Source organism: Bos javanicus, chromosome 9 (assembly GCF_032452875.1).
Source record: "Bos javanicus breed banteng chromosome 9, ARS-OSU_banteng_1.0, whole genome shotgun sequence".
Taxonomy (NCBI): Eukaryota; Metazoa; Chordata; class Mammalia; order Artiodactyla; family Bovidae; genus Bos; species Bos javanicus.
In genome coordinates this window covers 74,171,217-74,193,887 of record NC_083876.1, presented here as the reverse complement: position 1 = coordinate 74,193,887, position 22,671 = coordinate 74,171,217, and the positions used below count along the sequence as shown (strand labels likewise).

The 22,671-nt window shown below is 40.6% G+C and overlaps 1 protein-coding gene across 4 annotated transcripts in view; it reads right to left on the bottom strand.

The window, feature by feature from the left end:
• The window catches only part of PDE7B (phosphodiesterase 7B), a 379,394-nt gene that overhangs the window by 27,578 nt on the left and 329,145 nt on the right, over positions 1 to 22,671 (bottom strand). For all 4 annotated transcript variants that reach the window (XM_061428070.1, XM_061428069.1, XM_061428068.1 and 1 more), the window contains 3 exons: positions 20,364 to 20,459; positions 17,493 to 17,593; positions 15,714 to 15,845 (listed from right to left, as the gene is read on the bottom strand). In XM_061428070.1, the coding sequence (XP_061284054.1) occupies positions 15,714 to 15,845; positions 17,493 to 17,593; positions 20,364 to 20,459 (329 nt within the window). The remainder of the gene's footprint in view (positions 1 to 15,713; positions 15,846 to 17,492; positions 17,594 to 20,363; positions 20,460 to 22,671) is intronic.

Sequence of the window (22,671 nt, the reverse complement as noted above, 5' to 3'; positions counted from 1 at the left end):
GTCTCTGGGTCCTGTTGATTCTTCCATCATGGCGTCATTTATACTCATCCTTCCTTTCACCAAGTGACCCTATTTTAGTGCTTTATTTTCCTTAATTCTCATTTCTTCTATCCACCTTCTTCACAATTTCCACAATGTGAGTTATTTGACAAAAGTTTCTACCATCTCCCTAATCATTGGTTGAAATATAGACTAATATTTTTTGAGCAGCTACTCATATGCCAGGTGCTATGGTGGGCACTGGGGGTCCAAGAATGAATAAGACAATATTGCTACCTTCAAAGAGCTCACCTAATCTCTCTGCTGCTCGCTCTAGCAGGAGAGAGCTAGCACAGTGCAACTGTTCCTTCTCCCATGCCCTGCTCCAAACCCTACAATGGTTTCCTACTGGATAAGTTAGGCTTAACTCCTTAGCTCGGCATTCAATGCTTTCTAAAAATTGTCCCAACTACTTTGTTTCTATATGTTGAGATAATTGAATACCATTACCTCTTTCGTACAGAGGACTTATCATTCAAATAAATTTTATCATAGTAATAAAATGATAACTTATTATTGACAAAATTATTAATATATGAAAATGTCCTTTCCACTTGCATGCCTTTCAAGGTGGTTTGTTTTCCTCAAACTCCTTTTCCTCTGTTTCCTGGTCAAACTAAAACCTGTCTTCCAAAGTTCAACTCAAATACTCGATCCACAAAGCCACCTGGAATCATCCAGCCAGAGAAGAACTTGGCTCTCCTCTGAGTCTTATAGCTCTTTCTCTCAGCATTCCTCAAGTCCAGAGGCCAGCTAGACTATGTCCCACTGACGTGTGTGACAGCTGTGTATGCACTTCTTGTTCTTACTAGATTACAAACTACATGTCAGCAGGAAGCCTGTCTCATTCTTGCCATATCCACTCAACCAAGAAAGGACTTTCTATTAATTTGCTAAATAGCTGAACAGATTACTTGATTTCATTGCACAAGTATACTGAACACTCATTATGTTCCTAGCACTGTAATATGTGCTTAGAATATACCAGTGAAGAGAAAAAACAAAGAACTAGAGGTAGCAGGGATGGGGAGAGATAGATAATAAACAATAAACATAATAAATGTTTGGGAAAAAGTATAGCATCCAGAAGATAGCAGATGTATGGAAGGAGGGAAAAGTAGAGCAGAACAGTGGGAATTTGAGTCTTGGGGGTGGGGAAGGGAAGGGAAAGTGGTGAGAGATGAGATTAGAGCAAAGACTTGAAGGCAGGAGGGAGCTAGCCATGCTGAAGAAGAAGCTGTTCTGGAGAAAACAATGAAAGGAAAGGCCCCAAAGAGGGAGCACACAGCCGTGAGGGCCATGTGCAGCGAGGGAGGGGACATACCAGGCCTACAAGTTAGGTAATGAGAGACCAGATCACATGCGGCCTTTCGGCCATTGTAAGGATTCTGATTTTCACTCTGAGAGAAACATGGATCCAGTGCAGGGGTTTGGGAAGAATGAAATTATATGACTTACTTTAAATAAGATCACTTTGGTTGCTATGTTGAGAATAGAGTCTGGTAGGGGATAAGAATAGAAAGAGGTGTGTGGGGGAGGCAGAGAGCAGTTATCCAGGCAAAAGTTGATAGAGGCTTGAACAAGGAAGGTGGAAATGGGGAGAGTGGTTGATTTCTGTACCTGCTAGGAGGACTCAGTGTTTCTGGCCTGAACAACTGGAAGGATGGTGTGGCTATTACCTGAGATGGGAAAGCTGCAAGTGGAGCAGGTTAAGAGGAGTCTCACGGTTGTCCAGAACAAAAACACATTTTTCAAATTCTTTACAATTAGGTGGGATCATTTGGCCAAATTCTGACCCATTAAATGTAAACAGAAATACTGTGTGGGATATTCAAGTAAGTTGTTTTAAAGGGAACAGTTTCAACTGGGAGAGGCTTCTTTTGCTTTATCCCATTCTTTTTTCTCACTGTTTGGAATGTGGCAAGAAAGGCTAGAGCTCCAGCAGCTATCTTGGGCAATGAGGACAAATGTCACACCCTAGTGATAGAAGACTGAAGACTAAAAGGATGTTGGGTCCCTCATTCTTAATTTTATGATGCCACCATGACTTCCCTGGACTGTCAACCTCCAAACCTCTTTTATGAAGGATAGAAATAAACATCTACCCTTGCTTAATAAGTCACTGCTGCTGCTGCTGCTGCTGCTGCTGCTGTCACTTCAGTCGTGTCCGACTCTATGTGACCCCATAGACGGCAGCCCACCAGGCTCCCCCGTCCCTGGGATTCTCCAGGCAAGAACACTGGAGTGGGTTGCCATTTCCTTCTCCAATGCATGAAAGTGAAAAGTGAAAGTGAAGTTGTTCAGTCATGTCCGACTCTTAGTGACCCCATGGACTGCAGCCTACCAGGCTCCTCCGTCCATGGGATTTTCCAGGCAAGAGTACTGGAGTGGGGTGCCATTGCCTTCTCCGCTAATAAGTCACTAACATATCTCATTATTTAAATTACTTTATTATCATCCACATCATCCCCAAAGAGTTGATAGAATAATGCTGGGTATTTGCATAAAAATTTTAATAAAGGATTTTATAATTCTAAAAAGGAATGAGCAAAATGACTTTAGTAAAGTCAGAGATGCGTGTGTGTGTACACATGTCCACATACACAGACACACACCAGAACACACAGACACACACAGACTTCTTCTTTCTGAGATCAGTTGTTGCCATCTACTAGGAAAGACTCCCTGGTTCTCCAAACAGAACTGACAGGTCCCTCTTCTAGCTGCTCATTCCCAGCCCAAGCTTGTCTTGGAATATCCAAAACACCTTATACCAACTTTGCTCATGGGCCTTGCTCCTGTGTGTGTTTGTGTTAAGTTGCTTTATCATGTCTGAGTCTTTGCAACTCTATGGACTGTAGCCCGCCAGGCTACTCTGTCCATGGGATTCTCCAGGCAAGAATACTGGAATGGGTTGCCATGCCTTCCTCCAGGGGATCTTCCCCAACCAGGGATTGAATCTGTTGCTCCTGTGGCTCCTGTATTGCAGGCGGATCCTTTACCCTTGAACCACTGGGGAAGCCCAGTCTTGTTTCTACGTGAGTAATTTTCACGTCTTCTTGTTTGTTTACACTTAAAATTTGAGTTTTGAAAAACATACTCCCCCTATATTTTTAAAAATTGATATTTAAAATCACAAATTTCTATGGTAACAGAAGATGTAATGTCCTGCCTATTTGTGGATATTGATATTTTAATATGAAACCATTATATCATTCTTTTTATTTTATTTTTTTATATCATTCTTTTATGTATTAAATGTATCACTCAGTCATGTCCAACTCTTTGCAACCTCATGGACTGTAGCCTGTCAGATTCCTCTGTCCTGGAGTGGGTTGCCATTTCCTTCTCTAGGGGATCTTCCTGACCCAGGGATCAAACCAGGGTCTCCCGTATTGCAGGCAGATTCTTTACCATCTGAGCCACCAGGGAAGTCCCAAATGTATGTAAGGGAATCTAAATACCAATGGCATTTAGTGCCCATTTATCACCTATTTAAGAAAACACATGAATAATTTATTATTTAAGTCAAAAATGAGAAATTAATTCTTTTCCCTCTAGAACTTAATTATTATACTATTTCCCCATAGAATTTTATTTTAATGTAATATATTTTCATGTGTGAAATTCTTTGATCATCACCCTATCATCTCTCTCTGCAACAAAAATAAGTTTATAAACTGAAGTTTTAATTTAACAAATTTTCTTAACCTCAGGCTCTAAGTAGTTTTACCAGCTGGAGTTTACAATGCAATTATTATTAGTAACTAACTGATCAAAATACATATATTTCAAATGTGGAAAAATTATGCTTGAGAATAAAAATTTTTGACAATGCCTCTATTCATGAGATAGCTGGGAACATTATATTCCCTCAGTTATGGGAGATTTCCTTTAATATTTTTGGTTGTTTCTTTGGTATTTTTTCACACGAGGGAAATATACAATATCAGCACAACTGGAGCAAGATGCAATATGCAGAATGGATAAGAGAAATGTCTTTGTTTTGAACAGTGGAAACAGGGTAATTATGAAAGAGTAGTGGAAAGCAGAACTGGCTGGACAGTCCTGTGAGCATATTCCAGGCAGGCCAGTTTAAGGAGCTGAAAATGAGTTCTGTGAGCACTATTCATGCCTGTGCGCTGTTTGGAAAGTCTTCGTGTATCCCCAGGGGCACACAAGCCTGGTTTGAAGCTGCTGCCATACATGATTGCCATTGAGAACGAGGAGTGTATCTTATTCATCTTTGTGCCCCAGTATGTGGCACAGTGCCATTTAAATAAGTAAATATTTGTTGAATGGATACGGAGTAATTAACTTCCAAAACCCCAAAGTTCCCTAGCTGCAAAAGTTTAAGTAACTGTAAAAGTGACAGAGTCCTGTTAATTTTTTGGTCTGATAAAAGCCAGACTTGGAATCTTCTGTTGTGAAATCCTTAGACTTAGGTAAAAGCCAAAGAGATTTAAAAGTTACTATAGCAATGGCTCTCCCACTGTTTACTCACAGATGACCAGGATCGGGTAAGTGACTCCAGGAAGAACATAGAGTGGGTGAGTGCATGCTCAGTTGCTTTAGTTGTGTCTGACTCTGTGTGACCCTATGGATTGCAGCCTGCCAGGCTCCTCTGTCCATGGGATCCTCCAGGCAAGGATGCTGGAGTGGGTTGCCGTGCCCTCCTCCAGGAGATCTTCCCAACCCAGGGATCAAACCCTCTTCTACCTGCACTGGCAGGCAGGTTCTTTACCACTAGCACCACCTAGGAAGCATCTATAAAGGGAGCATTTGTCAATTGCAAGATAAACAAATATGAATGTATCATCATAAAGAATTTTTCATAATGCTTCTCAGTCTTCATGGTACACTCGATGTAAGGAAGTAAGAATGCAGGAGGTAATCCCACAAGAGGTAATCCCACAGTACAGTAACAAGCGACTACCAAGTGGACAGTGTGGGTAGATGCCTTCTGATTTGTGTGCTGCTGACTCTGTCAGATTTTCACTCTGGGTCCCTGTGTGTACTCACTACTGGCAGTATTCCTGATTTCTCAAGGCTACTCAGGTTCTGCCTTTCTTGCTCCATGGGTCCAGTCTGTGTATCCATCCACTTACTCTTTCAGCAAACCTCCCACCACCCAACAAATATTCACTGAGCATGAGGACTGTGCCAAGTGCTGAGCACACAGCAGTGGGAAAGGTAGGTGCCTAGAAACTTTCAGACTGTGGGGGCTATGGACGTCGAATCAGGAGATGGCTGTTTCTAGAGACAAACATCATGACAGAGGAAGTGAGAGAGGACTATGAAATCATATAGGAGGGGGTACGGAAGATGGATGTTTAAAGAAAGAGACGGCTTTCAGGAGGAAGATATGTCCAAGTTGAGATGAAAAAGGTGAGTGAGTTAGAGAGGAGTTGGGGAATGCAGGCAATAACACAGAGGGAGTGCATTTCATTAAAACAGGCGGGAGGAGCCTGTGTGTGAAGACCTGGAGCAAGGGCGACACTTCAGATCTTCCTTCCCTGTTTTATTTTTTTAATTAAAAAAAATTTTTTTTGACCATGCAGCATGTGAACTGAACCCAACCAGGGACTGAATCCGCTCCTGCTGCATTGGGAGCCTGGAGTCTTAACCACTGGACTGCCAGGGAAGTCCTTCTACTTTTCAATCATTAGAAATGATCACATTCTAACATACCATGTATTTTACTTATTTTTCTGATTCCCCTAGTAGAAAGCAGGCATGTTTATTTGTTTTGCTCATCTTCTGTATTGCCATTGCCTGGCACACATGTTGGCTCTGAGAGTCTGAGAATAGTTCAGACTGGATGATGCATAGAACCTGGGAGAGGCACGGTGGGAAGTGGAGCTGGAAAGTGTGGTGAGGGTCAGATGGTAATGAGGCTTGTAAACTGGGCTAAGACATTTAGACTTAATGCTGAGGGCAGTGGGATCTTAAGCAGGCATCAAAGTGCCACAGTTGAGTTTCAGGAACTCCTTCTGGCTCCACAGTGGAGGAAGGGTTGGAGCCAGGCAAGGCTGAGTGGAGATGAGAGGATGAAAGATTTTGGTGCCTTGCACTTGGGGAGGATCAGGGGTGAGCAGGCTGGGAGGTACTGGTGTTTCATAGGGAGGTATTTTTGTCTTTCTTGACAAATGGGCGGTGGTTCTGCTCTTATAGGCTCACTGACTTTCACAGCAGCTCAAAGACCAGTATCAGCAAAAGATGGATTCAAAAAAGAAGAAAATCATTGGAAATGCTCATGGAGACCTGAACATAGGCTGAGATGATACCACTTTAATACCCATTGAAGTCCCAGCCCCGTTTTGGGATCCCACAGTAGGTACGTCATCTGTCTATCTCCAGTAGCATCAGCTCAACAATTTCACATCATCCCAATGACAATGTGTTCTGGTATCACAAACTCTTCATACTTGTAGTCTCAAGAATAATCTTTATCTTAAAGTTGAAAGAGTGAACATCCACCTTTGTGGCAACAAAACCTATCAGAATTTATTTTGAACAAGATAAAACCCTTCAAACCCCAACTACAAAACCTTTATTTCCCCTTTTATCTGAATAATCAAGTATTATCCACCCTAAGAACAAAACAATCCCTTTGTTCCGGAATAACAACACATCTGGCATTTAATAAACCACCAACACAGGTTTTCAAATTAAATCAAGAGTCTATTTGTCAAAGAGAATCTGGCAGAGCAAATTTGCTATCATACAAAGCGGCTTTAAACTGCTGCTGTTTTTTCCTCCTATTTACTGGACACTTTCTTTGATTAAAATACTTAGACTGATGTTGATAAACTGAGTCTAGTGTAAAACAAGACTCAGACTTAATTATACCTTTTCAACCAGTGGAGGCAGGAAGAAAAACAACAACAGGAACATAGTCTGTATTTTCATTTTTAATTGCTCACGAAACCGGGAAGCAAGACTCCAGAAGATAATGAAGTCACTGAGTTCCTCCCTAACAAGCCCAGTGGTCTCCTTGGTGATGCTGCCAGAGCCCCAGCTCAGGAGGTCTCAGGGGAACAGAAACTCCTTGAGTCCTGAACAAGACCTTGGCCCTTGAAGAAACTATAGCTCTGCTATATTTACTGCCCACTGGAAGATGTCTTTCTCTTGTTTGATCTGCATCTGCCAAAGATACTGCTCTGAGGGCAAGGAGCCTGGATGGACATTGAACTGCTTGTCCATGGGGCAGGCCTGGGTTCATTCAGATCAGGGCCATGGAGGTGCCCACAACGGCAACCTCATGATGAACAGCAGAAAGTTTAGGAAACAGAAAATCAAATTTGAACCTCCTTTTTACAATTTTCACTCTGCTTGCCCCAAACACCTTTCATGCTGCAAAAATTATGGGGTTACATATAATCCTTGCAGTTGCTTGTCAGAGTAGTGGTCATAGGACCCTGTGGGAGGAACACGTCTCCTGGCTCTGTCAACTTTGTATTTACAGTTCAGAGTCGTTAAGAATAAAAAGTGGTTAAAAATGCTGGCCTCTTATAAGTGCTTATGATAAATGACTAAGAAAAATGATTATAAACCTCTTCAAGACAAGTAGGGAATGCAATAAATATGATGCTTCATGGAACAATTATTTTATTCATTGGGTTGCTCTATCAATAGTTAATATGAAGTTGGACTCTATCAAAAGCAATTAAATTTTTTATATGTTTTATTACAAGATACTGAATATAGTCCCCTGTGCTATACAATGCATCCTTGTTGCTTATCTATATTATACATAGTGGTTTGTATCAGATGATCCCAAACTCCTAATTTATCCTCGCCTTCCCCTTTTTTAACCATAAGTTGGTTTTCTATGTCTGTGAGTCTGTTTGTGCTTTGTAAGTAAGTTCATTGGTATCATATTCTAGATTTTGAATTGAACTGAAAGCAATCCCTTTTATAACTGTAATAAGCAATATCATATCTGATTTAATGTTTATTTTGAAAAACTGCTGAACCCATATGTTAGAAGATTGGAGGGTGGAGGGACAGAGAAAATAATTCTCAACTGTATCTCTCACATGCTCTTAGGCACCTCTTAGTTCACCACAGACAGCTGGACTGCTTCCAGTCTGATGACAGAGATGCCAGGTGGAAACGCCTTTATGGTCTTCAAGTTGAACTTGGGTTGGCAGTTCAGCCAGTGAGTCTGACCCAGACAGAGGACAATGGGAGAGAGTCCTCTGGCCTGGCCTTTACTCCAGCTGCCCTGACTCTCTTTATCTCAGGGCAGAAGCACAGGCTGGGCCTTATGCAATGATCTTCTTATTTATTAGAACTAAAAGAGTACAGCCAACAAAAGGAGGGAGAGGAAGCTCTCTTCCATTTTATCTCATTTATAGTAATTCTGGATTGTACACAGTCACGCACAGGGCGTTCTCAAAGCCACATAATTCCTGGCATAACTTCTTGGTTATTCTTTTTGACTAAGTGTGTCTGAATGCACAGTTTATATATATATATATATATATATATATATATATATACATGTAAATGTATATATACTGGGCTTCCCAGGTGGTGCTAGTGGTAAAGAACCTGCCTGCCAACGCAGGAGATGTAAGAGACTCGGGTTTGATCCCTGGGTTGGGAAGATGTCCTGGAGGATGGCATGGCAACCCACTCCAATATTCTTGCCTGGAAAATCCCATGGACAAAGGAGCTTGGCAGGCTACAGTCTGTTGGGTCTCAAAGAGTCAGACACTCACACATGATATTATTGCATGCATGCACCCATTATGTAATATATATATGTGTATATTTGTGTGTGTGTATATATATATATATATATAGTGTGTGTGTGTGTGTGTGTGTGTATTTTTCACTCATTATCACAGTTCTTATTATTTTCTGAATCTATAACTCATTTTAAAACATGAATATAAGTTATGGATCCCCTCCCTAGAAACATGTATATAGGTACATCACCTGAAAATCTGCATATAGTTTCCTTAAATCTCATTTCTGTCTCAACCAACAGGCCAGATCAGATCAGTAGCTCAGTCGTGTCCGACTCTTTGCAACCCCATGAATTGCAGCACGCCAGGCCTCCCTGTCCATCACTAACTCCCGGAGTTCACTCAGACTCACGTCCATCGAGTCAGTGATGCCATCCAGCCATCTCATTCTCTGTCGTCCCCTTCTCCTCTTGCTCCCAATCCCTCCCAGCATCAGAGTCTTTTCCAATGAGTCAACTCTTCGCATGAGGTGGCCAAAGTACTGGAGTTTCAGCTTTAGCATCATTCCTTCCAAAGAAATCCCAGGGCTGATCTCCTTCAGAATGGACTGGTTGGATCTCCTTGCAGTCCAAGGGACTCTCAAGAGTCTTCTCTAACACCATAGTTCAAAAGCATCAATTCTTCGGTGCTCAGCCTTCTTCACAGTCCAACTCTCACATCCATACATGACCACAGGAAAAACCATAGCCTTGACTAGACAGACTTTTGTTGGCAAAGTAATGTTTCTGCTTTTGAATATGCTGTCTAGGTTGGTCATAACTTTCCTTCCAAGGGGTAAGCGTCTTTTAATTTCATGGCTGCAGTCACCATCTGCAGTGATTTTGGAGCCCAGAAAAATAAAGTCTGACACTGTTTCCACTGTTTCCCCATCTATTTCCCATGAAGTGGTGGGACTGGATGCCATGATCTTTGTTTTCTGAATGCTGAGCTTTAAGCCAACTTTTTCACTCTCCACTTTCACTTTCATCAAGAGGCTTTTGAGTTCCTCTTCACTGTCTGCCATAAGGGTGGTGTCATCTGCATATCTGAGGTTATTGATATTTCTCCCGGCAATCTTGATTCCAGCTTGTGTTTCTTCCAGTCCAGCGTTTCTCATGATGTACTCTGCATAGAAGTTAAATAAACAGGGTGACAATATACAGCCTTGACGTACTCCTTTTCCTATTTGGAACCAGTCTGTTGTTCCATGTCCAGTTCTAACTGTTGCTTCCTGACCTGCATACAAATTTCTCAAGAGGCAGGTCAGGTGTTCTGGTATTCCCATCTCTTTCAGAATTTTCCACAGTTTATTGTGATCCACACAGTCAAAGGCTTTGGCATAGTCAATAAAGCAGAAATAGATGTTTTTCTGGAACTCTCTTGCTTTTTCCATGATCCAGTGGATGTTGGCAATTTGATCTCTGGTTCCTCTGCCTTTTCTAAAACCAGCTTGAACATCAGGAAGTTCACGGTTCACGTATTGCTGAGGCCTGGCTTGGAGAATTTTGAGCATTACTTTACTAGTGTGTGAGATGAGTGCAGTTGTGTGGTAGTTTGAGCATTCTTTGGCATTGCCTTTCTTTGGGATTGGAATGAAAACTGACCTTTTCCAGTCCTGTGGCCACTGCTGAGTTTTCCAAATTTGCTGGCATATTGAGTGCAGCACTTTCACAGCATCATCTTTCAGGATTTGCAATAGCTCAACTGGAATTCCATCACCTCCACTAGCTTTGTTCGTACCAACAGGCCATGGTAGGCTAAAAGGCTATATTGCCAAAGATTTTTAAATATCCTGTGTTTTTAATGGTCTTGTTGAGTTGATATTTTACATAATATGATTTTTTTTTTCTTGAAATTGAAAACTGAAAGAGTTATGCCAGTTCCTCATTGACAACTTAATGCAGAGGGAAGACTTTCTGGCCCAGGTCATGTTCCGTACAACTAATCTACAGTGTCTATCAAAGAGAGAATATACATTTCATCATATATGCCCAAGTCATTGAGCTGAGGGGAAGGGCCATTCATGACAGGACTGTGCTCAGCTCAAGGCCATGGAAACAGTCCATTTGCAGTTCCTCTGGATTGCGGGTTGGCATCCCCAAAGTACAATGGCTTGTGCTTCCGTTAGTGCCATACTCTCTGCCCTGCTACTCAAAATGTTACTCACACTCCAAGACAACATTTATATCACTCTTTTGCCATGAAGGTTTTTTTTTTTTCAGAAACCATATACAGAATCAGTTTCTCTTTTGCCTCTGTCTTCCCATCACATTTTGTTTGTAGCTAGCTGCTATAGAGTACTTAGTAAAGGCTCTCCCACTTTAAGCTACTTGTCTCCTGCTGGAGGCCCTGGAGGAGAGTTCTTAGCTTCCTGCACATTGTTGGTGATTAATATGAATTTTAGAGGTGGTATGTATAGTGCTTAGGCACTTTGGCTCTGGAGGTAGAAGTCTTGAGTCCTAATTCCAGCTCTGCCATTAATTAGCTGCTTATTATAAGGAAGTGTTAGTCGTGTCTGACTCTTTGCAACCCTATGAACTGTAGCCTGCCAGGCTCCTCTATCCATGGGATTCTCTGTGCAAGAATACTGGAGTGGGTAGCCATTCCCTTCACCAGGGGATCTTCCCTACCCATGGATCGAACCCGGGTCTCCTGCTTTGCAGGCAAATTCTTTACCATCTGAGCCACCAGGGGAGCTCACTTAAATTTAATAGCAATTTTCTTTTTTCTGGAAAATAGCTATGACAATAGTACCTACGTAACTGGGATACTGTAAAGATTAAATAATATAATAGATAAAATCATTTAGCCAGTGTTTGAATCATGGTCTGACTCTTGCAGGGCTTCCCTGGTGGTTCAAAGGGTAAAGCGTCTGCCTGCAATGTTAGAGACCTGGGTTTGATCCTTGGGTCAGGAAGATCCCCTGGAGAAGGAAATGGCAACCCACTCCAGTATTCTTGCCTGGGAAATCCCATGAACAGAGGAGCCTGGTAGGTACAGTCCAATGGGTCACAAAGGGTCAGACATGACTGAAGGACTTCACTTTCTGAGTCATAGTAAGTGTTGAATAAAGATTAGTTATACAATTCATTGAATTGAATTAAAAAAATCTTTTTGGCTGCGCTGCACAGCATGTGGGATCTTAGTTCCCTGACCATTCCCTGCTTTGGCAGGATGGAGTCTTAACCACTGTACCACCAAAGGAGTCCCTGAACTGAATTTTAAAAGGAGTTTTCTTTCTCTTTTAGGAGTTTCTTCATATAGTCAATAAGAAATGGTGTTTGATAAGCAATGGTATTTAGCCAAGTGTAAAAGCCATCATATTTTTTTGGACATAATTAAGATTTCATATTATTTTCAGGTCCTCTTAATAATTTTTACTTTTAATATATAAAGTCCCAATTTGGCTGATAAAAGTTTTATACTTTTATACTAGACAGCTCTAGGATATTGGAAGTATCTTTATGCCATTAAGTGATACTGTTTTGTTTTCAACACTATTCCTAAGTTAAATACATTGATCTCTGGCCTTCAAGAGAGTCCAAGACGGTTTTAGCAGGGGACTGATGAAGTTAATATCTTGAATGTTGGTTTTTAGTCTTCTATGCCAATTTCTGTCTAGTGGTTAGCCAAAAGATCTTTCTCTTTACTATTGAGGATCAGGCCAGACAGTTGAGATGCATAAATTAACTGCTATAAAAAAAATAATAGCTCATTTTATTGTTGTAACACATTTGTATACAAAGAACAGCATGGGTATTTATTCTTCAGAGGCTTTAAAAAAGTTGTTTCTATGTAAGTATACAGAAGAATATATGTATATCTTTGGCAAACTCCTCTAATGTTTTTCAAACTGGGATTAAGTTTTCTTGGATTTTGCACATTTTGAGCATCTGAGTTTGCACCAATGTCCAAGGGCAGGGATTAAATTTTATTTATCTTTGTACCCCTAGATACTAATATATGATCTGATGCATGTAATAAATAGCTGCTAGTTCAAAATATACATGTATGCTCTGCTGAAAAGGCTGCAGAATTTGGTTATATTGGAATGTTTATATTTAACAGAGAGATGAACTATTATTAAAAATTACACTTTAAAAGTTTGAGTAAGGAATCCATTTTTTGAGACCATTTTTAGTATCTGAATAAGATAGATTGCAATATCTTTCTTTTGAGAATCAATTTTTGTTCATTAGCAGTGAGTAGTTAATTGATGAAATTCTACTTTTACTTTCCTATTTTTTTTGCATGTTTAACATCTGGCATATTTCTTTCTGACTTTGTGTCCAAACATTCATTCACTACATGTTTTATATATACTATTATACATGTCAAAGCACAGTTTTATGACCCTCATTTTTATGTACAAATCAGGCAGTAGAGTAGATACTCTCTTAAACTCCATTGATGTGATTTATTTGACATTGAGAAATTAAAATTAGGCAAGCGTTTATATTATATGAAATCTGCCTGAAATGCAGAAGACCTGGGTTCGATCCCTGGGCTGGGAAGATCCCGTGGAGAAGCAACGGGTTACCCACTCCAGTATTCACCTGGAGAATTCCATGGACTACAGTCCATGGGGTTGCAAAGAACTGGACATGACTGAGCGACTTTCACTTTACATTATATGGAAGTAGTTCAAGCAGCCAGTTCTGTTACTTTATATTCTTTGTTTAAAGACATTTGAAAAGTCAGATTTAAAACACAACCAGAACAGAAAATCTATTTGGGAGCTTTCATTTCAGTCATTCATTTTTTCCCTAGTCATATGTTTATGCTTTTCCCAAGCAATACATTTAGCTTCTGAGATAGTTTAGTAAGTTTAGTTCTAATTTTTATTTTCTTTGTTTAGTTTTTAGAACTGGACATGGAACAACAGACTGGTTCCAAATAGGAAAAGGAGTATGTCAAGGATGTATATTGTCACCCTGCTTATTTAACTTATATGCAGAGTACATCATGAGAAATGTTGGGCTGGAGGAAGCACAAGCTGGAATCAAGATTGCTGGGAGAATTATCAATAACCTCAGATATGCAGATAACACCACCCTTATGGCAGAAAGTGAAGAAGAACTAAAGAGCCTCTTGATGAAAGTGAAAGAGGAGAGTGAAAAAGTTGACTTAAAGCTCAACATTCAGAAAACTAGGATTATGGCATCTGGTCCCATCACTTCATGGGAAATAGATGGGGAAACAGTAGAAACAGTGGCTGATTTATTTTTCTGGGCTCCAAAATCACTGCAGATGGTAATTGCAGCCATGAAATTAAAAGACGCTTACTCCTTGGAAGGAAAGTTATGACCAACCTACACAGCATATTCAAAAGCAGAGACATTACTTTGCCAACAAAGGTTTGTCTAGTCAAGGCTATGGTTTTTCCAGTAGTCATGTATGGATGTGAGAGTTGGACTATAAAGAAAGCTGAGTGCCAAAGAACTGATGCCTTTGAACTGTGGTGTTGGAGAAGACCAACACCAAGGGACTCTTGAGAGTCCCTTGGACTGAAGGAGATCCAACCACTCCATCCTAAAGGAGATCAGTCCTGGTGTTCATTGGAAGGACTAATGTTGAAGCTGAAACTTAGTACTTTGGCCACCTGATAAGAAGAGCTGACTCATTTGAAAAGATCCTGATGCTGGGAAATATTGAGGGCAGGAGGAGAAGGGGACAACAGAGGATGAGATGGTTGGATGGCATCACCAACTCAATGGACATGGGTTTGGGTAGACTCTGGGAGTTGGTGACGGACAGGAAGGCCTGGCGTGCTGCGGTTTATGGGGTTGCAAAGAGTTGGACACGACTGAATGACTGAACTGAACATCATCAAAAGTTTTTCTAAATTCTGTCACCCTGTCCTCTCTTTATGGTCATTACTACCCTAGCTTCAGGTACTGGCTGACAGCCCAAAAGAGCCCAGTGCTGAAGTATGTATCAGGGGGATTCATAAACCTTGGTATGTCACTTCCTATAAGGACCAAAAGCTAATCAGATGAATGGGAAAAGGCTTTGTTTCATGTTCCAGCTGTGCTTTATTGAATTAATGCATCCTCAAGCTCTACCATCTTATATAATGCATCTGTTTTCTGGGAATCCTTCAGTGCAGAAATTCTTCCTGCACTGATTTTTTTTTTAACCAAAAGATATACTACAGTTGAGATCAATGACTCCCTTGTAGGCAATGATTTTGTTAATGACAACCAAAGGTCTTCCAAAAACTGTGTTGAAAATTCTGGGAATAACTCATTTATGATAGAGGGTTATAATGTCTGAAGGAATATCAGAGATAAGAGTTCTTCAGGTCAAACTACTAGTGTTGCTGAAATATTTTATAACAACAAAGTATGCTTATTGTCTTTGATAATATACCTTTGTCTCAGAAGCCAAAAAGGTTCAGAATATAGTCAATATTTTATAATAACTATAAATGAAGTATAATCTATCAAATTTTTGAATCACTATATTGTATACCTAAAACTAATATAATATTGTAAGTCAACCATACTCCAACAAAAAAATTAAAATGTGATTAACAAATGGTCCTAGAGATGTAACATAAGTCTGAATAAGAATTGCATCTGGGAAGTATAATTTATAGAAGTTCTACAAGGACTGGCTTCAACTGGCCGTTATATATTAGATGATTCCCATGGAGACAGATAGTCTCAGACCATGAGAAGGCAGACTCAGGAATCCTGTTCGACCTAGGACAATTTCAAACCTGCTTTGGAGCAAACTGAATTCCTTGGATATCCTTGCAAACTAATTTTATCTTCCCTGGGGGATATTCTGAACCTATTTCAAATCCATGCTGTTTGGCTGTGGTCATCACTAAGGCTGACCCTGAATGAAGGCTATTTCCAAGAGTGAGATTCCGGTTCCAGTACTGGGCCTAAACCAGTTCACCATAATGTATCTTGTTGCCTCCCTTACCTGATATAGGTTGGCGAGGTGGTGGTTCGTTTTGATCAGAAATGGCTGGTTCACCCCTGGGTGGTCAACATCGTGGGCTGCTGCAGCCAGCAGTCCAAGCATGATATCCAGAGGCGTGAGGAAGCTGGCGAGCTGTTAAAAAATGGAGTTGGGAGACTGATTGGTGTGTTTCCCAAAATAGGCTAGCCTTTGTTTTCGCTAAATCACATGGAATGAATCATCGTATTAGTATCGTTTGGGCCTGTCATTCAGACCTTAACCTTCTGAAGCTGTCAGTAAGGTAACAGCCCCATGAAATTTCAGGAAAGAAGAAAGAACTGGGAGGAAAATAACTCAGCAACTCAAATTATGTAGCTCTTCCAGGTGGCCTCCTCTTCCTGCTGCTACCCTTGTCGTGTGTTGCTGTCGTAATAGCACTGACTGCTGGCAACACTGCTCTCTATGGTGGGAGGGGACAGGCAGAGTCTAAGTCAGCCTTGCTCCCAGGAAAGCTGTAAGTGAAGGAAACAGTTGAAGCCAAAGTGATGGGCACATTAAAAAAATCACTTTTGTATATCATTCAGCCAATATATCATTGCCACTTCTTTGAATATGAAATCAATAGTGGATTGAATTGCAAAATTTGCATATTTCTCCAATGTGTAATAGAGTGAGGCAATGTGTGAGAAGCTGTCATTTTTTTTTTTTTTTGATTAGCTAAGGAAACAAGCAGGAAAATGGGAATCTAGCATTAACTTTAAATATACAACTGTGATATATTACAATTTTCAAATTACTTAAGGATTAAATAAAAAAAGCTTTAAGTTCTTTGGGATATTTTATAAGGATGAGGCATACCCAGTTTTGTCTTGGGAATGTCTGTATATTTAGTGGTTGATGTTAAAACTGATTGAACTAAACAGTGTCTTGGACTGAGGTATCATTTTCCAAAAACCCTAACAAAACTCATCCGATATGTTATACCAGCTAGGTTTTATATGGCTAAGAAATGTTTAGGTTTGGAGTAACCAGCATTATCATCATGTTTAAAATTTTTGATTAATACATTGCGTCTGGGTATACTTTTCAGATGTCTTTGATGTACACAGGTTCTCTTGGGCTGGAATTGGGATGTCTAGTTGCCTCAGTAGGAAGTGGAACTTGGGTCTTGAGGAGTTGTAATTCTACTTGCTGATCAAAAAACATGAGCTGGGAGACTTTTCCTAGAAAAATTCAGTGTGGTACTATGTGTGGCATAGTATCAAGGCAAAAGCACCTAACTTTTTGAATTGTTGAAGATATCTAAGATGCAGATTGTCATAGAGAGGGTTGTTTTTGTCCTAATGCAGCCTTGCAAATATATAAATTATAAAGAAAATTTACTTTCTTTCGTGACTATTATACTTTCTTTCTTTCTTACTTTCATGATTTCAGAGCTGATACTGAAACTTTAAAAAATTTTTCTTTAAAAGATTTTTTTGATGTCAACCATTTTTTTAAAAAGTCTTTGTTGAATTTATTACAATATTGCTTCTGTTTTGTGTTTTGATTTTTTTTGGCTTCGAGGCATGTGGAAGCTTAGTTCCCCGACCAGGGATCAAACCTGAACTCTGCTTTGGAAGGCAAAATCCTAACCACTGGATAGCCAGAGAAGTCCGTGAACCCTTTATATAAGCAATTTGTATTCATGCTATAAAGGACTCATAACCCAGTTGCCCTGTTCTGTCGGACGATCTGGGGCCCCGCAGGCAGTTTACCTGGCGTTTCCAGATGGCCGGGGGGACAGTGGGCTTGCCTTACCTTTGGCTCCTTTAGGTAGCAGTGCATGGCCTGGGTGACATCGGCTGCATGAACAGCATTGTGATACGGGTTTTGGCTGTGGTAATCTTCTTGAACCATGACTAGGAGGTAAACAGATAACTCAATCAGCTAAAAACAAAACACAAAGGACACACGAGCTCAGACTTGTTGAAGTCTCCTTTGCTTAAAAATAGCGGCGACTCCCAAATGCGCAACATGGGGATGCCTTAGAAAGGAAGGTAGTTTGCCAGCTTGGCAGTTCTACTAGGTTGTTAGCGGAGAAGAGGGAGAGGGAGGAGGGAAGAAAGGCTAGAAGGATTTGTGAGGCCCTTGGGATTCCTCACCACCTTCATAAATCACCTCTTTTTGGCATTCATGAAGGCTCTCATTCATAGGCAAAATAAACATGTGGGAAAAGGACAACTTTATTTCACATTATAGTTTAATTAAGTTTGCTGCCATTTATGAATAATATGCCATAAAAGAAGCTTCCTTTTGAAAAGCCCTGCTCTCATCCAAAGATAGCTTTATCACTTAAATAACAAATACAGACCAGAGCAAACCTTGGGATTCTTCAGGTGGAAATTCACTGATCCAACTGAGGAATCCTTAGATTTATTTCTATCTTATTCAGATCAAATGATTATCTTTCATGCCCTTCCAATCTAAGGACCAGAGTGCTCTTGATACCACAGACATAATGCAATTTTGTTTGCAATTTACAGAAGCCACTTGCCGGTTTCAGCTGTTAACCAAGGCAATGCCTAAGATGCAATATATTCAGTGTGTATAGAACGTCCTGATTTTCGAGTGTGGCCATATTCTCTCAGCCCAGCCTATGACTTTGGCTGTAGATTCTGGTGTTATTTCTGTCACTGACTCTAGCTTTTTCACACATACTCTGGTGTGCACACATGCTCAAAGTATCTGCATTCTCCCTCTTTAGGCAAATTGAAATTATTTGGCTCCATTCATGGGGATTACTTCACTCAATCTCTCGGAACACAATTAGCTTGAGGTTATTTGTGTTTCTGGAATGAGCCTTGCTCTGGCTGGTTTCCAATAATCCTGTTGTGCCACATGTACCTTTTATTCAGCAGGTTTATCTTACTATTATATGTAAATCCTGGTTCTATTACTTATGTATATTGGGAAAGTTACTTAACCAAGTTTCCTTTATTTCCTCCTCTATAAAGTAGGGATAATAATAGCTTTGATCTCAAAGGCATACTGTAAGGATTAAACGGGTTAATATATGCAAGTTCTTAGAAGAGTTCCCAGCATGTGTAAACACCATAGAAGCCTGGTGGCTGCTGCTGCTGTTGTTATCATCATCACCATTATTTTCTTCTTGATGTATCAAGTCAGCTTTCAAATTCAAAACACTGCCACGTGGCAAGTCAAAGAAGTCAGGAACACACTAAGAGGCAGAGGGCAGTTATTTGGTGATTAAAAATGTGCCAAGGATGGCTCAGTGATAAAGAGTCAGCTGTCAATGCAGGAGATGTGGGTTTGACCTCTGGTCTGTGAAGATTCCACATGCAGCAGAGCAGCAAGGCCGGTGAGCCACAACCACTGAGCCGGTGCTCTGGAGGCTGCGGGCCACAACTACTGAACCCACGTGCAGCAACTGCTGAAGCCTATGGGCCCTGGAGCCCATGCTCTGCAACAAGAGAAGGCCTGGCACTCTAACTAGAGCAAAGCCTGAGCAGCAACAAAGACCCTCACAGCCAAAATAAATAAATAAAAAAAAATATAAACAATGTGTCCTGGATAATTCACTGGAAGATACATAAGCATATACATAAAGTCAGATGAGAGCTGGGACTGCTTTTTGATGAAGAGTGATGGTGCAGTTGGGTGGAAAGATGGTGGGCTTTCACATCCAACAGACCTGGCCCTGGATGGAGGCTCTGCCAATTACAATTTGTTGACCTTGAGCAAGTAACAAAACTTCTTTGTACTTCTCCTTATCCATGGGTCAAATATTGACAGCGCCCAACTTGCAGAGTTACTGAAACTGTTAGAAATAACATACCCAAAACACTGCCTTCAATGTGTTATATACACAGTGAAAGTGAAAGTGAAGTTGCTCAGTCGTGTCTGACTCTTTGCGACCCCATGGACTGTAGCCTACCAGGCTCCTCTGTCCATGGGATTTTCCAGGCAATAGTACTGGAGTGGATTGCCATTTCCTTCTCCAGGGGATCGAACCCAGGTATCCCACATTGTAGACAGACGCTTTACCATCTGAGCCACCAGGGAAGTCCATATACACAGTAGTTCTCTTCTCATTAAAAAAAAAAGCCTATTGAATATTTCAACAACTCATGTCCAGAGTGGCATTATTTGAGGAGTACTTTGCTTGGGTTTTGTTAATATATGAGCAGATCAGTAACTTCTCTGACAGTTATCTGCTCTTGATGGTTGTCTTTACATTGTGGTTGTTTAGTTACTAGGTCATGTCCGACTCTTTTGTGACCCCATGGACTGTAAGCCCGCCAGGCTCCTCTGTTCATGGGATTTCCCAGGCAAGGATACTGGAGTGGATTGCCATCTCCTTCTCCAGGGAATCTTCCTGACACAGGGATTGAATCTGTGTCTTTGGCATTGCAGGCAGATTCTTTACTGTTGAACCATCAGCAAAGTCCCTGTCTTCACATAGCCTTTATATTTTAAGCCTAAGCATAACTAATATTTTTTCAACAATTTAAATAGATAAACTGTATTTTAAAATGAAGATGTATAATTTAAGACTAATATGAGGTCTTCATCTACCATGCTGTGGCTCTTACCACTTTACATTAAACAGTATTGTAGACTGCCATTATTCATGAGAAATGGAGTAGAAATGTGGAAAAAAGGACTTACCTAAAAATCTGTGTAAGGTCACCATATCTAACTTGAAGTGGTGAATGAGTCCATGGGTGTTGAAAAGGTGGCACAGCAATGTTACCAGGCTGTTTCCTATAGGAAAACAGTCAGCTGCTTTAATTCATTTTCATTACAATTAAAATATCAAGACAGACAATAGGATCCAAAATTTCTGTAATGAAAGTTCTCTGATAGGATCATTTCTTTTCCTCTTTAGATATGAAATTATCCAAGTACAAAGGATATTATTATGATGATCTGGTCCCAGGTTTTCTCTTATTGCACAAGAAAAATTAACTCAGACATTTCTCCAATACCACAGGCAATGAAAACATTAAGAGTTAGAAGGTATCTGCCTATAGCAGTACCAGGGGTACATACACACATGTGTGCATGTGTGTGTGTGTGTGTGTGTGTGTATGTCTTTGTATGGGTATTTAAAAAAATGCTCAGTTTAATGGCCACTTAAAATGTGTCTTAAGTTGGTTTCAAATGATTTTTACATATAGGGGTATCTAAGCCACCATATTGCCTATTCTTCCTTTGGAAAATCACTCAAGATGAGATTTGACCATGAGATACTTTGTAACTCAAGTCAGCAGAGGTGCAAAACTGAACCTACAATAACTTGTTAAGCATTCAAGAAATATTGTTCACTAGAGAATAAGGACTTTGAGTTTTAAAAGCATTGTAGGGTTTATGATGGAGAAGGCAATGGCACCCCACTCCAGTACTCTTGGCTGGAAAATCCCATGGATGGAGGACCCTGGTGGGCTGTAGTCCATGGGGTCGCTAAGAGTCGGACACGACTGAGTGACTTCACTTTCACTTTTCACTTTCATGCATTGGAGAAGGAAATGGCAACCCAATCCTGTGTTCTTGCCTGGAGAATCCCAGGGATGGGGGAACCTGGTGGGCTGCCGTCTATGGGGTCACACAGAGTCGGACACGACTGAAGTGACTTAGCAGCAGCAGGTTTTATGAAAGACTGAAATGGACTAAGAAAAGGACTGGTATCTTAAATGGAAAACTATGCGTTGCTTAAGCACACTCATTTAGGGTATCTCATTCTCTGTGTTTTTATAGCTTTCATTATCTTTGAGCTATTTCACAAGAATCAAAATTTTAGATAACCAATATCATCGCAGACAATTCTTGTCTGTGTAAATGAAAATGAAAGTAGAGGGAAATACAATTGATTTTCCCCTCCCAGTTTCCCAGCTATTGACAAATTCATTTCAGCCTTTCTTACTGCTTACATATATATGACTCTTTGAATTTTCCTTTGAACTAGCTGTAGCATTTTACTGAATCTGTAACTAATTTAATTAAATAAAATCATTGACATATTCATTTCATATTTTTGTGAGTTGTGATTATACTCTCTTTTTAATAAAGGGCGTTGAACTAATTCTTTTGTTCTCGGTTAATTTCATGTGCTGGTCCCCATTTCTCAATTGACTTGAGCAAAGTGAGACGCAAGATTATGAGATACGTCCCTATATGGTCTAGCTTTGACAGTGTAAAGCTCATTTTCAGGCTCCCCAGGTGGCGCTAGTGGTAAATAATCCGCCTGCTAATACAGGAGACGTGGGTTCCATCCCTGGGTGGGGAAGACCCCCTAGAGGAGGACATGGCAACCCACTCCAGTATTCTTGCCTGGAGAATCTCACGGACAGAGGAGCCTGGAGGGTTACAGTCCATAGGGTCACAAAGAGTCAGACACGGCTGAAGAGACTTAGCACGCATGCACACAAAGCTCAGTTTCAGGGTCTGAGGCTGTATCTCTCTCCACTACATGTTGTTCGTCAGGAATAGAATGGTGAGGAAAATCTTCTGTAATGACTTAAAACACAAGCCTGGTATATGATGAGTGTGTGCGTGCTAAGTCACTTCTGTCGTGTCCGACTCTGTGCAACACTACGGACTGTAACACACCAGGCTCCTCTGACAATGGGATTCTCCAAGCAAGAATACTGGAGTGGGTTGCCATGTCCTCCTCCAGGGAATCTTCCCAACCCAGGGATCAAACCCTTGTCTCTTATGTCTCCTGCATTGGCAGGTGGGTTCTTTACCACTGGCACCACCTGGGAAGGCCATGGTAGATGATGGTTAGCATTAAATGTGATGTCTTTTACTGATTCCCTATTATCAGATTTGTTCGATGGGCAGTTAAAAATACAATAGGATCTTATTATTTGCTTAAGAGAAACCTCTATAGGCACAAGAATTTAAAAAGTGGAGCCAATAAGAATTTTACTTTTCCCTTCAGCTGCAATCTAAGCTTCTGTACTCTATCCTCAGC